At 45.3% G+C, this 14,911-nt stretch overlaps 1 protein-coding gene across 1 annotated transcript; it reads left to right on the forward strand.

The window, feature by feature from the left end:
• Window positions 1–25: 25 nt before the first annotated feature.
• Window positions 26–14,017, forward strand: GPS1 (G protein pathway suppressor 1). Its single transcript, XM_079323585.1, has 14 exons — window positions 26–183; window positions 2,637–2,729; window positions 3,922–4,103; window positions 4,886–5,050; window positions 5,219–5,354; window positions 5,512–5,589; window positions 5,896–5,956; window positions 6,330–6,415; window positions 6,885–6,979; window positions 8,096–8,201; window positions 8,543–8,623; window positions 8,752–8,889; window positions 9,092–9,226; window positions 9,956–14,017. The coding sequence occupies exons 1-14, from the start codon at window positions 151–153 to the stop codon at window positions 10,028–10,030; spliced, it is 1,464 nt and encodes a 487-aa protein (XP_079179711.1). The 5' UTR covers window positions 26–150; the 3' UTR covers window positions 10,031–14,017.
• The last annotated feature ends 894 nt before the right edge of the window (window positions 14,018–14,911 follow it).

Here is a 14,911-nt window from a genome sequence, read left to right on the forward strand (position 1 = left end):
CGCCGCCGCGGGGCCGAGCGGGGCCGCGGCCCCTTTAAGAGCTTCACCTGTCGGCCGCGGCCTGGCCGCGCCGCGCGGCCCGGAAGCGGAAGCGGAAACGGAAGCGGGGCGGGAGGGGCGGGCGGCCGGAAGCGGCGGCGTGAGGGGAGGATGCCGCTGCCAGTCCAGGTCTTTAACCTGCAGGTATGGGGCGGCCGCGTCCCGCCGGCCCGGCCCGTCGCGCCTCGCCGCGCTCCGCCGCGGTTTGCGTCCCTCCCACGCGGGGTCTGGGACCCCGTCTCGACCGGGGCCTCCGGGGGCGCCATGCGGCCTTCTCCTTGGGCTCCACGGGAAGGGAGCGGCTCTCGGCTGGCCCCGGGCCCTCGCTCGCTTTTCTGCCGGGTCCGTGTCGCCTCCGCTGCCATTCGCGAGGAGCAGCGCTCAGCTGAGCGTCCTCCGTTGCCCGTGGCGTCCCTCGCCGCGGCGGTGGCCCCGAGTTTGGCTCCCGCGTTGTGCGTGCCGTGGGCAGTGCTGGAGCAGTGGCGGAGGGTACGGGGCGATGGCCCAGAGAGAGGGAACTGAGGCCGCAGTGCAGGGACAGCCCCGGCGCGCCGAGGGGGGCGGTGACGCTAGCTACTTGTGGAGGCTGACCTTTGCAAAATTTAGTAGTAACAATTCTGTGCCAGGGCAGGGGACTTGGGGAAAGTGAGGCGAGTGTGAGGGGCAGTTCAGCATAAAGCTGAGCTCCTTCATTATGGAGAGCTCTGTACTGCACTCCCTCCAGCAACAGGGCGCAGCTGCTCCTGCCGACAGCAGGAGGTTCGGCTCGGGCAGCGGCTCGTCTGCTTGTGTGAGGCGTGCTGGGGTGCCTAACGGAGTACAGTGGCTGTTATAGCATTACATCTCTGAGTAGAGTAGTTTTTAAGTCAACCTTGCATCTTCCCTTCAAAATAAAGAGCTTGGCAATGTTTGAGTTTGCTTGTCCTACTGGGACTTTCAGCCCACTAGTGTTTTTCCTTGTCTGGGAGTTTAGTAGGAAATGCAGGGTGCAGCCTCTCACCGGAGCAAGACGTGAATTGTTCTGTTTCACCAGCTGGAATTACAGTTACTTTTGTCGTGCTGTTTTCTGGGGAGTCTGTAATTGAGTTTTTAATATGGTAGGCAAGCACAGCCTAAGCAAACTAACCTTAGCATTTAGTGTTTGTGATATAAGAAAATATAGAAGGTAGATAAAAGTGGAAAAAAGCAATGGCCTCAACATATGGTGGATTATTGTTTTTATGCACAGTTTGCCTGAGGGGTGATCTAGGCAATCAGACTTTCCTCTGCATCCTCCCTCCCTCCCTCCCTCCCTCCCTCCCTCCCTCCCTCCCTCCCTCCCTCCCTTCGCTTCATTATTAAACTAGGAAACAAACGTTTTTATGCTTCACTTGCTTTTACTTCAGCTTTTGGGAGATTTCAGTGTTGAGATGTATATTTGATATGTACCAGTTTGTGAAAGAATAAAACCAGGCTGTGGGAGAATGTAATTTTTAGAATTGGGAAATCTGGATCTGTCCTGTTCCTTCTCACAAAAACCCCAACCAAACAAACAACTCAGTCAAAAAACCCCCTCGATGTCTAATTTTTTTTTAACAGACAGTAAAATCAGTAAAAATATGGAAATAGTCAGATGTGTACAGGGGCAGGGTGGTTGGCATGTCCGTCTTATGGGAGATCCACTTTTGCAGTTTATATCAAATCAAGCTTATATAAATATGTGCACAAAATCAGCATTCTATAAGAAGATTTTCAGCTAAGTTTTTCTCAGTTTAAATGGATAATTCCTAGGACTGTTCAGCACACTTTGGCTAGGAGGAGACAAAGAATTTTGTGCCAGCAGACCAGTTAATTTGTGCAATGGGGTAGCAGGGTGGTCTTACCTGGACTACATGCAGGGGCTGTAGCAGTGCAGCTGTGCTGAAGTCACTGCATTGATGTGAGTGCCTATGGCTCAGATCAGTGCAGGATATAGTGGGAGAATAAAATTCTATTGTTTCTCCGAAAGAGGCTCTATCTGAGCAATTTTACTTGAAAACTACAGTAAGATGGTTTGACTCGTCGCAGATCCCTGCAGTGCAGACAGATTATTCCTTGGTTTGTTGGAAACTCTGAAATTGTCATTCTGCATTCTGTTCTTTATGGTTTTTAATACTTCTAAGAAGTGTAACAGGTTTTGCTTCTTCCTCCCCCCAAAAAATATTACTTTTAAGTATTAAGGCAATTTTGAAAGGTGTGGTGAGTTTTTTGGTGTGTTTCGCCTTTTGGAACTTCTTGAGCTCTTGCTCAAGGAAGAGAAATGGAATTCATGTGCATACCTCAGATACTTTGTAGAATCAGATTTATCGACCCCTTCACTTTTTTGGTCAATAACTTACCAACCCAAATAAACTGCTCTGTGTAAGTGCTAAACCATGCTGCTGCTTGCATTAGACCAAGCATCATGCTGTCTGGTGGTGTTGCTAGAGAAAAATCCTAATCATATTAAAAGACTGAAGAGTGCTTTTTCATTTTTAAAATTTAACACGTATTTAAGCAAATCCTTAATAAATTGAATTTCATAGTTATTTCCTGCTCAAATGTAACAGGCTACTTTTGACCTGGTTTTGCTATTTCAGGGTGCAGTGGAGCCCATGCAGATTGACGTAGATCCACAAGAAGATCAGCAAAATTCACCTGATATCAACTATGTGGTGGAGAACCCCACGCTGGTACATGCTGCTGAGGGCTGTGGGAGCGTTTCTTGTGTGTGGTCTCTTCCTTTAACAATTTTGAGAAAATCCCCTCTGAAAAATCTTAAAGCTGATTAGTCTTAACCAAAAGCATCACAAGTGAAATTTTTAAAGGTAAATTGTAATGTAGAGCATATTTCTGAGGAGATTACTACCGTCTGAAGAAAGCAGACATGAGCTAATCTTACTGGTGTTGGAGTCGTGTTGCCCTGCTTGCGGGCGCCGGACCGGCGAGAAAGCCTGTGCAGGTGGCAGTGGGCAGTGTGGTGGCGTGGCTGAGTGTCCACTCTCCCTTCTGAGCCTGTGCAGGTGGCAGTGGGCAGTGTGGTGGCGTGGCTGAGTGTCCACTCTCCCTTCTGAGCCTGTGCAGGTGGCAGTGGGCAGTGTGGTGGCGTGGCCGAGTGTCCACTCTCCCTTCTGAGCCTGTGCAGGTGGCAGTGGGCAGTGTGGTGGCGTGGCCGAGTGTCCGCTCTCCCTTCTGAGCCTGTGCAGGTGGCAGTGGGCAGTGTGGTGGCATGGCCGAGTGTCCACTCTCCCTTCTGAGCCTGTGCAGGTGGCAGTGGGCAGTGTGGTGGCATGGCTGAGTGTCTGCTCTCCCTTCTGAGCCTGTGCAGGTGGCAGTGGGCAGTGTGGTGGCATGGCTGAGTGTCTGCTCTCCCTTCTGAGCCTGTGCAGGTGGCAGTGGGCAGTGTGGTGGCATGGCTGAGTGTCCACTCTCCCTTCTGAGCCTGTGCAGGTGGCAGTGGGCAGTGTGGTGGCGTGGCCGAGTGTCTGCTCTCCCTTCTGAGGCTGTGCAGGTGGCAGTGGGCAGTGTGGTGGCGTGGCTGAGTGTCCGCTCTCCCTTCTGAGCCTGTGCAGGTGGCAGTGGGCAGTGTGGTGGCGTGGCCGAGTGTCCACTCTCCCTTCTGAGCCTGTGCAGGTGGCAGTGGGCAGTGTGGTGGCGTGGCTGAGTGTCTGCTCTCCCTTCTGAGCCTGTGCAGGTGGCAGTGGGCAGTGTGGTGGCGTGGCCGAGTGTCCGCTCTCCCTTCTGAGCCTGTGCAGGTGGCAGTGGGCAGTGTGGTGGCGTGGCCGAGTGTCCACTCTCCCTTCTGAGCCTGTGCAGGTGGCAGTGGGCAGTGTGGTGGCGTGGCTGAGTGTCTGCTCTCCCTTCTGAGGCGGGTTCTGTTGGCAGGATTTGGAGCAGTACGCCTCCAGCTACAGCGGGCTGATGCGCATCGAGCGGCTGCAGTTCATCGCTGACCACTGCCCCCAGCTGCGCCTGGAGGCCCTCAAGATGGCTCTGTCCTTTGTCCAGAGGACTTTCAATGTCGATGTCTATGAAGAAATCCACAGGAAGCTGTCTGAGGCCACGAGGTACTAAGAGGCTGTGGGAACCTGGGGAGCTTCCCCGACAGAGTTAGGAGTGATGTGCTGCGGCGCAGGACTTTGCATGTAATACCAGCACGTACCTTACGCAAATTGTCTTTGCCCTTAGAATTTAATTGCACTAAGATGTGTGTGCATGCTTTTTTAAAAGATAGAGCACAGAAGGTATTATCTCATACTGAAATGTTTGTGCTTTAAAAAGCTGCAGGTAGATACTGAGATGAGTTTGGTCCTTGCAACTGCCTCAAATATTAGTGCACATATGTTTTTCCTGAGGTAGATTATGGAGATGTGTTGTAAATGCTTTTGTTTTCATTAGTTAAAACCTAGTCTAACTCTTTGCCTTGTTTTGGTTTGTTCTTTCCTTTCTCCTCCGCCTCTAAAAATGGGTTTGCTGTTAAGGATAACCTTTGATATCTCACTTATCCATGAATGCTTCCCATCTTTGCATTATTTTTGTTGCTATGCTTATTTCATGATTTCTTCTGTGTTTTGCATAGGGAGTCTTTACTGCATGTGAACAGTATGTTCATCCTACAATAATTAGGATAATTTGTGAAGTATTTGTTAAAATCTGTGATGCTTGTGTTACTGTTTGCAGTGAGGATATTAGCAATATGTTTCTTTTTTTCCCCACTACCCTTATTTTCTCCCTGGTCTATTTTGTGTATGCAGTACTGTTTGTTAGGGTAACAGTGCCAGGCACTTAGCAGACCTCTGTTTTGAAATGTATTCAGCCTAATAGCCTCATTCAAATACTTTCCTTTCAGAGAACTGCAAAATACACCTGATGCTGTCCCTGATAGTGGAATTGAACCCCCTCCTCTTGACACAGCTTGGGTTGAAGCTACACGCAAAAAAGCTCTTCTTAAACTGGAGAAACTCGATACAGATCTGAAAAATTACAAAGGGAACTCCATCAAGGAAAGTATCAGGTGAGATGCAGAAGGCTCTGCTGGAGCAAGGAAGAGCATTTTGCTCCTCCATGCACTTAACATGGGATGTGCCCTTAGGTCAGTGCGTTGAGCTACTTGTTTAGAGCAAGCTGACATTGTTCCTTTCTGAGCATACAGTTCACTGATGTTACAATTCCCATCCTCCAGGAGGGGCCACGATGATTTAGGTGATCATTACCTGGATTGTGGAGACCTTAGCAATGCTCTCAAGTGTTACTCACGAGCCCGAGATTACTGCACCAGTGCTAAACATGTCATCAACATGTGTCTCAATGTCATCAAGGTAGGATATGGATGTGCAGGCAAAGGTACCTGGCGTCTTTGTGATGCTTGCTGGGAAGTTGCCACCCCCACTTGGCTCTTGTGTCGGCAATGATGTGGCTTATCTAAGGAGTGCCAGTTATCCATGCCTGCTGCACACTGTTTCTGGCTCTCTGCAGGTCAGTGTCTACCTCCAGAACTGGTCTCACGTTCTGAGCTATGTAAGCAAGGCTGAGTCTACACCAGAAATTGCAGAAGTAAGCTCCTGTTCTTTAACTTATATGCATTTTTTTCTTCGTTTTCTGTTTTCAAAATTTGTAATGTGATTTCTTCCTTTCTCCCTTTATGACTTCTCTCATGATAAGCGTGTACAAAATCTGACTTGTGGTGAAAATGGGTACTTCCTGTCCCCAGTTTTGCCATATTTCCCAAGACAAATAAGATTAAGTTATCTTGTTATTGAGATTGACAAGTTAATTACTAGGGTGAAATATCCTGGGGACAGTTGTAAGCAAAATAGTTTTCATACTGCTTGCTCACTACTGCTTCATTTTATGCTTTAGCAAAGAGGAGAAAGAGATAGCCAGACACAAGCAATTCTCACCAAACTGAAATGTGCAGCAGGTGAGTGAGTCCTTCAGCTTCCTGTATGGTTTGCCTGTCTTTCTAGCTGTTAGCTACGCATAGGGCTCTTGGGTTTATTTTTTCTCTCATATTTGACAGACTTTGTATTTCCACACCAGACATGCAAAATTTAATGAAGCTGGTGAGATAGAACTGCTGGTTTTTGCCATCTCTTTCTTCTCCCTGAGTTTCTTCAGAGAGGATGCCTGTGTGAGTCAATGTAGTTCCAAGGATGCTTGATACAGTCTGAAGATCTTTCAGTAGTGAAGGCATTAGCAACCATGTGGGGGGCCTTTCCTACTCCCCAGATTTTTCACTTTTCCCTATTTTGTATACTGTCATAAAAAAAGGACTAACTTTTTCTGGTTCCTAGGCTTGGCTGAGCTAGCTGCCCGGAAGTACAAACAGGCAGCAAAGTGCTTCTTGTTGGCATCATTTGATCACTGTGATTTCCCTGAGGTGAGGACCAAGAGGGAGCTGTGTGCAGGTCTTAGAGGGGGTGTAGTTCTTCTAATTACTAGGTTGTAAAATTCAGATATTGTAGTTACTCTTGCAGCATTCCTGTACAGTTTGGTGGGGTTGTAAACTGAGCTGGTTGGTTGGTTTTTGGTTTTTTTTAAGTCTCTGTTCTTGGCTTCTCTTAATGTTCTACTCTAGATCACATAAGAGTTACCTGTGAGATTTAGAATTCTGTGTTGCTCAGTCAACCAAAACCTCCTGAACTTGGTGTCTGCTCTCCTAGCAGTGTTGCTACTCTAGCCCTGTCACCCCACCCCCTGAGTGAGAGCAAGCTGAGTGCTACCACTGAATTTGATAAGGGCTAATCTTGTCACTGCATAAAAGAAAGGCCTGGGGTAGAAGACTCAATGCCACCCTTGTGCTGTTTTGGTAGTTAGTGACAGCCCTCTGTCTCTCCCTTTCTCTGTAGCTGTTATCTCCCAGCAATGTGGCTGTGTATGGTGGGCTCTGTGCCCTTGCTACATTTGACCGTCAGGAACTGCAACGAAATGTTATCTCTAGTAGGTGAGTGATGCCCTGAGTGATGTTTGTATGTATTGGCCATCTTTTGGAACATGGGACTTTGGTTAAGAGTGGGTTCTGGCAGGAGTGTTTCTCATACAGGAGAGAAAGAACCACTGAGCCTTAGGTTGGCTTTAGCATTAAGTGGCGTTGCACTGTCTAAAACAGAGTGGTTAATCACAGCTGGAAGTTTCCTAGTGTAAGTTTCCCACCCAGCTTAAATCCAGCATCTGCATAGCCCAGTTGTCTGTCTCCATTAGTTCATATACTTCATAAGTTCATATCAGATATTAAATCAAGGGACACAGCCCTCTGTCAAAGACAGTAGTTAAGATGATTTGCCTTCATTTTGCCCCTTGTCCCAGTGTATGTTAATTGTCAAAATCATTTAGTAATTAGTACACCTTGGAGTGTAATCTAACTATGACATACAGAAAGTAAAGAGAATTACAGTCTTTGGAAGAAAGTGGATATTTGTGTGTCATAGATTGAGTTGCAATGACACTGAATTCCTGTCAGCTAGATGTACAGAAGCAGTAATCTTAAACTGCTGTGGTAAAGGGATTGTTATCCTTTCTTACGGGCTGATACATAGATACCAAGATAGAGATACCAAGGTTTAAAAATCTTATGGAGAGCTGGGAGTGTTCTCAGTAAAAGTATACATCCCTAAGATTTACCACACTCACAACCGGTTGTTTCTCTGAGAAATATGCATGCTTGACTTGTCTATGGCATGCTGTACTTAATGAAGGCTGTGCTTTGAAAGGGGACACAGAACTGGCAGCACAGACTACAGTATGGCATTTGTTTGCTGGTGATGTATATTGATTTTGACCTATTCACATTCATGATTTTGTTTTGTGTGGACAAACACTTCTGCTACTTGATTTGTCAAAAGTCTTTCGTCTTCCTTCATCGCAGCTCTGATGCTGTGCTGTATCTCTGTTCCAGGCTTCCAGCCTTGCTGAAAATGTGCTGTCTGGTCTGTTAGAGGGTAAAGTCTTGGAGTCTTTGAATGATAGTGAGGGTTTTTAACCTTGCCACTTGGAGTGATGGGGTTATGGGGTATTTAAATGGCAGGTTCCCATGTCTGATCACTGCCATTTGTATCTATAGCTCCTTCAAATTGTTTCTGGAGCTGGAGCCACAGGTTCGTGACATCATCTTCAAGTTTTATGAATCTAAATACGCTTCATGCCTGAAGATGCTGGATGAGATGAAGGTGAGTTGCAGGAGAGCAGTGCATAGCAGACCCTAAAAGTTTCCTTTGCCTAGCCTTTTGTGAGAAGCAGTGATTGTCAAAAGTAGATACTAGAAGTTCAGCTCTGATGTGGTACATGGAAACTGGGAGTAGTTTATTAGTAGAGAGAAACTATAAACGTTTTAAACATATTCCTAATTCTTTTATGCATTCTTGTTTTATTGTATTGTCTTGCTGTAGTGTAATATTCTTAAGGTTTAAGTATATACCCATAAATGTTTCAGAACACAGGAATAACACAGGAATAATATATTTTTCTGGATTGCTGCTCAGCTTCTGATGTGTTTTATTGTCTTGCACAGGACAACCTGCTGCTAGATATGTACCTTGCACCTCATGTCAGGACACTTTATACCCAGATTCGAAATCGTGCCCTTATCCAGGTAATTGTTTTTGTCATCCCAGAGGTGGATAAACAAGGGAGATAGGCCATCTCTTTGCAATTGCTTTTCCCCTAGTTTCTTAGAGGGTGGAGAGTGCCCTTGGAAACTGAGTATTTTTTTCTTCTTAGTACTTCAGCCCCTATGTGTCAGCAGACATGCGCAAGATGGCCACTGCTTTTAACACCACAGTGGCTGCTCTGGAAGATGAACTCACTCAGCTGATTTTGGAGGGACTGATCAATGCCAGAATAGACTCTCACAGTAAGGTGAGTTCATTTCACCCATGGATTAGAGACAGAACAGGTTTGCTAATCTTAGAAACTCTCCATTCCCGAGACACGTGGAAGGTGCAGTCATCTCTCGGGCCTGGTGTGTTAAGTAGGGGTGAGCTGTGCGTGTGACCTCAGCTGTTTGCCTGCTGTGGAGCCCTGGCACATCTGCCTGTACAGCTGTCTGTGTTGGTTACAGATCCTGTATGCTCGAGATGTAGATCAACGCAGCACCACTTTTGAGAAGTCTCTGCTGATGGGCAAAGAGTTCCAGCGCCGTGCCAAAGCCATGATCCTGCGCGCCGCCGTCCTGCGCAACCAGATCCACGTCAAGGTACGCGCCTGCCAGACAGGCACTCCAGGGCACTGCCCAGGTTTTCATTTGTCTTAAAACTAAAGCTGTGACAGTTGGTCAGTTGAAGATTTGGGAAGGGAATGAATCTATCATGTTCCTGATTGGACAGATTCTTTCAGTAGTAAATACTAAATATATGAGGAACAGATATTTCTAGCCAGTACACTAACCTGCTCGTACAGCTCAGAATCTCCTTTGAAGTTCATATGCTTGGGTTACTTCTGAATAACTCCTTTGGTCCAGTCCTCGATAGACATATCTTTTACCTTCTCAATAAGGATTGTTTCAAGTATTTTTTTCAGCAGAGGAAGTAAAAAGCACATTAATTGTTAGGAGTATTCCTTCTGGGTTGCAGTTTGAAAAAGATGCCTTTAGGGAGGATAGGCCATCTGCACAGAATGTGTTAATTTCTATAGTATATTATTCCCTGTGATTACTAAATCCAGATAGGATTAAATTTCTGAGGTCAAGAGCACCTTGTACATAGTAAATAAGAGTGGCTTAAAAGTTGTAGTTTGATCTTTAAGGAAAAGTTTTTGTGAACTGTAGAAGTTGTTAATACAAAACCGTCATTAATGAACCTGGGGGTATGCTCTCCCCCTGCTGCCATCCTGCTGTGCTTCAGCTGTACTTCATTTTGTCTCTCAGGAAGCAAGCTGCAGAATATTTGCACATCACTAACTAGGATGTGTTTTGGTCTTGTTGCAGTCTCCTCCGAGGGAAGGTAGCCAAGGGGAGCTCACTCCAGCTAACAGCCAATCCAGAATGAGCACCAACATGTGAAAAGCGTTGTGCACTACCAAAAGAAATGGTCCCTCAGGACTGTACCCAGTGTCTCACTCACTAACTGCTGAGCTTCACAAACTGTCCCTGGCTCCCTCACTTCTTGCTAGGATTGGGAGAGTCAGGGTTGGTGGTCGATAATATGAATATTCCAGTAACTTCAGTTCTCCTTGAAAAGAAATTCTATTTAAAAACAGAATCCCTGCAAATGGGTCATCATTTCAGTTTTGGTAGAAAACCTTCACTCTCCTTCCACCACTCCATAAAGAGCTATCAAGTTATTCATACAAATGCTGAGTTGAGAGTTTTTCAGCTGCTGATAGTTTTCTTGTTTCAAAGCTGCAAAAATAGTTAGTTGAATGGACAGGCATGATATAAGATTAATTTTGCTGGCCTGAAAGTATTGCCTTGATTTTGAGCAATGCTGAGCTTTCTGTTTTCTAAATAAACTTACAAGTGCATTGCTCTCAATTTTGGAGCTAGAGTTCTGATGGGAGAGGAGATTTACTTCGAGAAACTCTTGGATAATTTTCACCTGTACAAGAAAACATGGCATTGCTTCCATGCATTCAGTCACAGGCCTTTATTTTTAGGATTTTATGTTTACCTGCAGCCAGGTTCTCTCTCTCTCTGGTCTCTGTTTTCAAAGAACTGTTTCCTGATATGTTTCTCTCTTGTATGTTACCTGGCTTTTGGGGTCCAGTGTTATCATACCAGTAAATCTCTACTTCATGCAAATATTGCTGCTTGCCCAGTCTTACTGCCACAGTCCGTGATGGTTTCCCAACATGTGCAGCAGTTGTTTTGGGTAGAATGGATAAATGCCATAAACCACCACTCAAGTCTTGTGGAAGCGCTGAGAAGAGTCAGTCTAGGTGCCCACTCTCCAGGTGCATTTATTCTGCTTTTCCTTTTATAAAGGGGTTAAAGGTGGCAGCCCTGTGTGCGTGTGTTCTTCCTGTGTTCATGAAAGGAGATATGCACTGTGTTTTCTGAAGTCACTGCAGCCTTGTATTCATCTAATTCATAAGGCAAGCTGAGAATTTTGGTCCAGCCCTGACTGCTCTGGCAAGTGACTACAGATGTTACTTTTAATGTGTTTATGCTTTTTTTTAAAAAAATTAATAAGTTGTTATATCTAGTGCATTAAACAGCAGGATTAAAAAGCTTCTGAGTATGTGGAGTTTTGTGTTGAAGTTGGGTTTTAGGCATTTTGATCTCAAACCATTGATTTTTTGCTAAGCTTCATGATGTTTTGCAGGTGATTGTGTTTTTATTTCTCATCTGATTGGAGATGTACCTTGGATGAACTGTGAAAAAAGAGCAGTTTGAACAAACATTTAAACAGCAAAATTACTATAGCAACAGTGGGCTCTCCTGGCTTTCCATGCTTTTTATGGCTTAGTGCTGAAAAAGGAAACAATGGTTTCTGTGAGGTCTTTGGTTACATTTGGCATGGAAAAATTCTCCCATTTTTGAGGGAAGAAGTTAGTGTCGAGCATCACTGATACTCAGTGTAGTGAGAAAGGCAAGTTGAGTCCTTGGGTAAATTGTTGTACATCCTTATAAGAAATGCAGGGAAAGTACTGTTATGCTTTCTGTTCATACTGAAGGAAAGCTTCTCAGTCCTAAAATGCTACTTGAACATTCTTTCTTTCCTCCCCAAATGGGCCAGTGATACTATTTATAATGAAAAGATCTTACACTCTGCTCTTTAGAAGATGATTTTTGCGTCCTAGTGAAGTGCAGTGGTGCTGCAGTCTGTGCTTCCACTTTCAGGACTTTATTGACTGATTTCTGTCCCTTGCTGGAGGATTTCTTCTGCAGGGCTCCTCAGTGGTCAGTGGTGTCTTGAGCTGACTGGAATCTGTCTGGAATTGCTGCAGACACCAGCAGCATCACACACCCCTCAGCAGCCAGGGGCCCACAAGGTGGCAATAGCAGTTCCCAGCCCTGCCTGTGGCCCAGGGCCATTCTGTAGCGTTTTTGTCCCCCCAGACAGAAGTGCTTGCAGCCTCTCTGGGAGTGACCAAGCCCCTCTCCTATGGCATTGGCCTCGTAGATGCTTTGTGCAGAGTTCCTGCCATGTAACTCTCTCCTTTAGCCTGTGAAAGAAGCTGCTGTTGCTTTAGGATCTTGTAGATCGGAGTCAGGGCTGTCGAGGCACATTTCTTCTGGACATTGTCCAACACCTGCCTCAGTCCTAACGGCCTGCCTGTCCCAAACCCCACAAAATGCAACACATGGATATTGTTCTAGGAAACATAGTGAAAATACATAGTGTTTTAGGGAAATAGTGATCCACATAGAAAGAATTTTCAGTAATTCCCTGTAACCACCAAGGTCATTCAGTGGATGAAGCTTTGTGGAATGTGTGGCATGTTGGTATGTCTAAGATATCATCAGAGGGGCTCATTCGTATGGATTTAATGAATTTGTGCAGCACCTTTTTGTTAAGGAAATGCCAGTGGTGGGCCATGACAGGTTCCTCATGCAGTGTAAATCCTGCTTTCTTTACATGACCTTGCTAAGAATAAAAATAGTTGGAACGAACCTTGTTCTTTTGGCAAAGGCAGTTTTAATTAGCACAATCACTCTTAGTGGTAATGTAGAAGCTTTGGTTGTGGCATTTGTGTTAGAGTGGTTGGGGTGATTGGTAATTATCTGCCCAGAACTTGTCCAAGCACAGTGGTCTGTGTTGCCAAGTTTTGCAGGAGGACCATGGCTGGTGTAGCATCATCTGAGAGCTGCTTTTGGCTGAAAGGTCAGTGGGTGAGGGAGAAGAGAACAGAGCTTAGTGTTTGCCTCAGGGCCACGGAGGTTGATCTGTGCACCTGTCCTGGGACAGCAGTGGCCTCAGCATTGTTCCATCGTCTGGATAGCTTCCAAAACTGCCACTGAATAAGGTATCATTTCTGATACATGCAATGTAATATAAACTTTCAGAAAAAAAAAAAAAAAAAAAAAAAGAGGAAACTTTAAGCTGATGAAGACCTGTTGTGTATTGGTAGAAAATGCTTGTCAAGTACGGATTTGTTTCTTTTAAAGTCCCAGCCAACTTAATTTAACTATTTGAGAGTCTTCTGCCATCTTCATTACTCTTTATGAAGCAGACAGCAGTGTGCTGCACAGGACAGTGCTCTAAGTATTTTTTTTTATACCACCTGCTTGTGACACCTGAGGCTGAGACAAGTCAGTGTTTCACTTATTTGGTATTCCATCAGCTGTGAATTTGCAGTAGGGTCAAAAACACCAAACTGTAGTGTAGAACTGATTTCTGCTTCCTCTGAAGCTGGTAGGGAATAGGGAAAGGGTTACTATCTGCTTAGCAAATGAGCTTTGTACTTTAATTTTATTTTGGCTTCTGTGTTATGGATCTCTGAACTCCATTCAACATTTCATACAGTTGCTGTGCAGCTTTAGATTCTCTCATAGGGTAACTTGATCAGGCTAAATTAGTTAGGGAACAAAAGCTGGCTAAAAGGGCATGTCAAGCTCTAAGAAAAAATGTACAAGATTCAGTAATTAGAAGCTTGGCAAATTTGTAATGCAGTTAAGTCTCTTGACAGAAAAGAACTAATTCAAGCTTAGGCTTTTGTAGAGTTATTAAAGTTGCAGACTAAAGGGCAGCTGCATTAGCAGGAGTTGGTCTTATTCAAACAAGAACTCAAGTGGCAGGAGCTGAAAAATCTGGCTTAGGTGGTAAATCAGGCTGGGTGTTCTTTTTGTCCCTGAGCCTACAGGTACTGCTGTCTCAGTTCTCTGAGCCTTCAGCTCTGGCTTTGACTGTTGTACTCCCCGTGCCTGTAGTCAGTAGAACTGGGAACCCTCTTTGAACCCATGAGTCCATAAATAATGCTGAAACCTCCGAGTTTCAGTCTTTGTTTTGATGCACTTTTTGTCTTTTAGCTTTTTTTAAAGATTTTTCTTCTATCTCATTTTATAATCTGTTTCTCAAATAAAGGATTTCTTTTATGTCAGGTGAAATTCCCCAACTTTTTCTTGTGTGCCTCTGAAAATAATTTAGATGCAAAAATCCATTTTCCTGAAGACTGAGCATAATTTTAAGCATCATTCTGCATTCAGGGCATTGCCTTTTCCTCCCCCTACTCCATGAAAATGAAATAGTGTGTCTCTTTACGGGCCTGTGAAACAGAAACAAAGTAAAATAGGCCTTGATCTTGCTGAGCTGGCAAACTAGAACTTTTTGATTAAGCAGGATAATTAGTATATTGCCTAGCCTGAGAGTAATCCCTGTTAGTGCAGCTGTGCTCCGTGCTGCAGTCGGTGGCTTGGCTTTGCTCAGGCTGTAACTGCTCACCAGCACTGTTGGTGAGCCGTGGGCCACCTGCACAGCTCTGCCTCAGCAACTGCAGGGCTCTTGCAAGTGGAGGTTGAAACTTCTTTCCGTGAGTGTGGTGATGTGTAGATGGAGGCACAGAGGTGGGTCTACGGTGCAGTACCAAACTGAGCTGTTTTCCAGCCCTGGGTCAGGAGTGTGGCAACCTCCAGCCATGCCATGGACAGGAGTAGACAAGATAAGGTCTGTCTGCATTTCTCCATTGTCTTGTTAAGTAATGCCTTGGCATGTGGAGGAGGGACAAATATACCTTAAATACTAATTCTTTATAGAAAGGTGTCCAATTAGTACTTTCAATGTAAGGTCCCTCCTGAATTTAGGAGCCTAAAACCACCTGGATTGTTTCTTTCCATTGGTGATTCTGTGATGAGACTGTATTTGTGAGAGGGAGGTGTGATGGAAACCTCTCTGTGTGGGTAAGAAGATAAGCCAAACCTCTCATTCAGCCCCAGGTCTCTTGTGCTGGAAACAGCTGTTTCACCTTTGCCTTTGAGCAGAATGGCTGAGCTTTCTGATTGTTC

Source organism: Erithacus rubecula (genome assembly GCF_903797595.1).
Source record: "Erithacus rubecula genome assembly, chromosome: 20".
NCBI classification, from domain to species: domain Eukaryota; kingdom Metazoa; phylum Chordata; class Aves; order Passeriformes; family Muscicapidae; genus Erithacus; species Erithacus rubecula.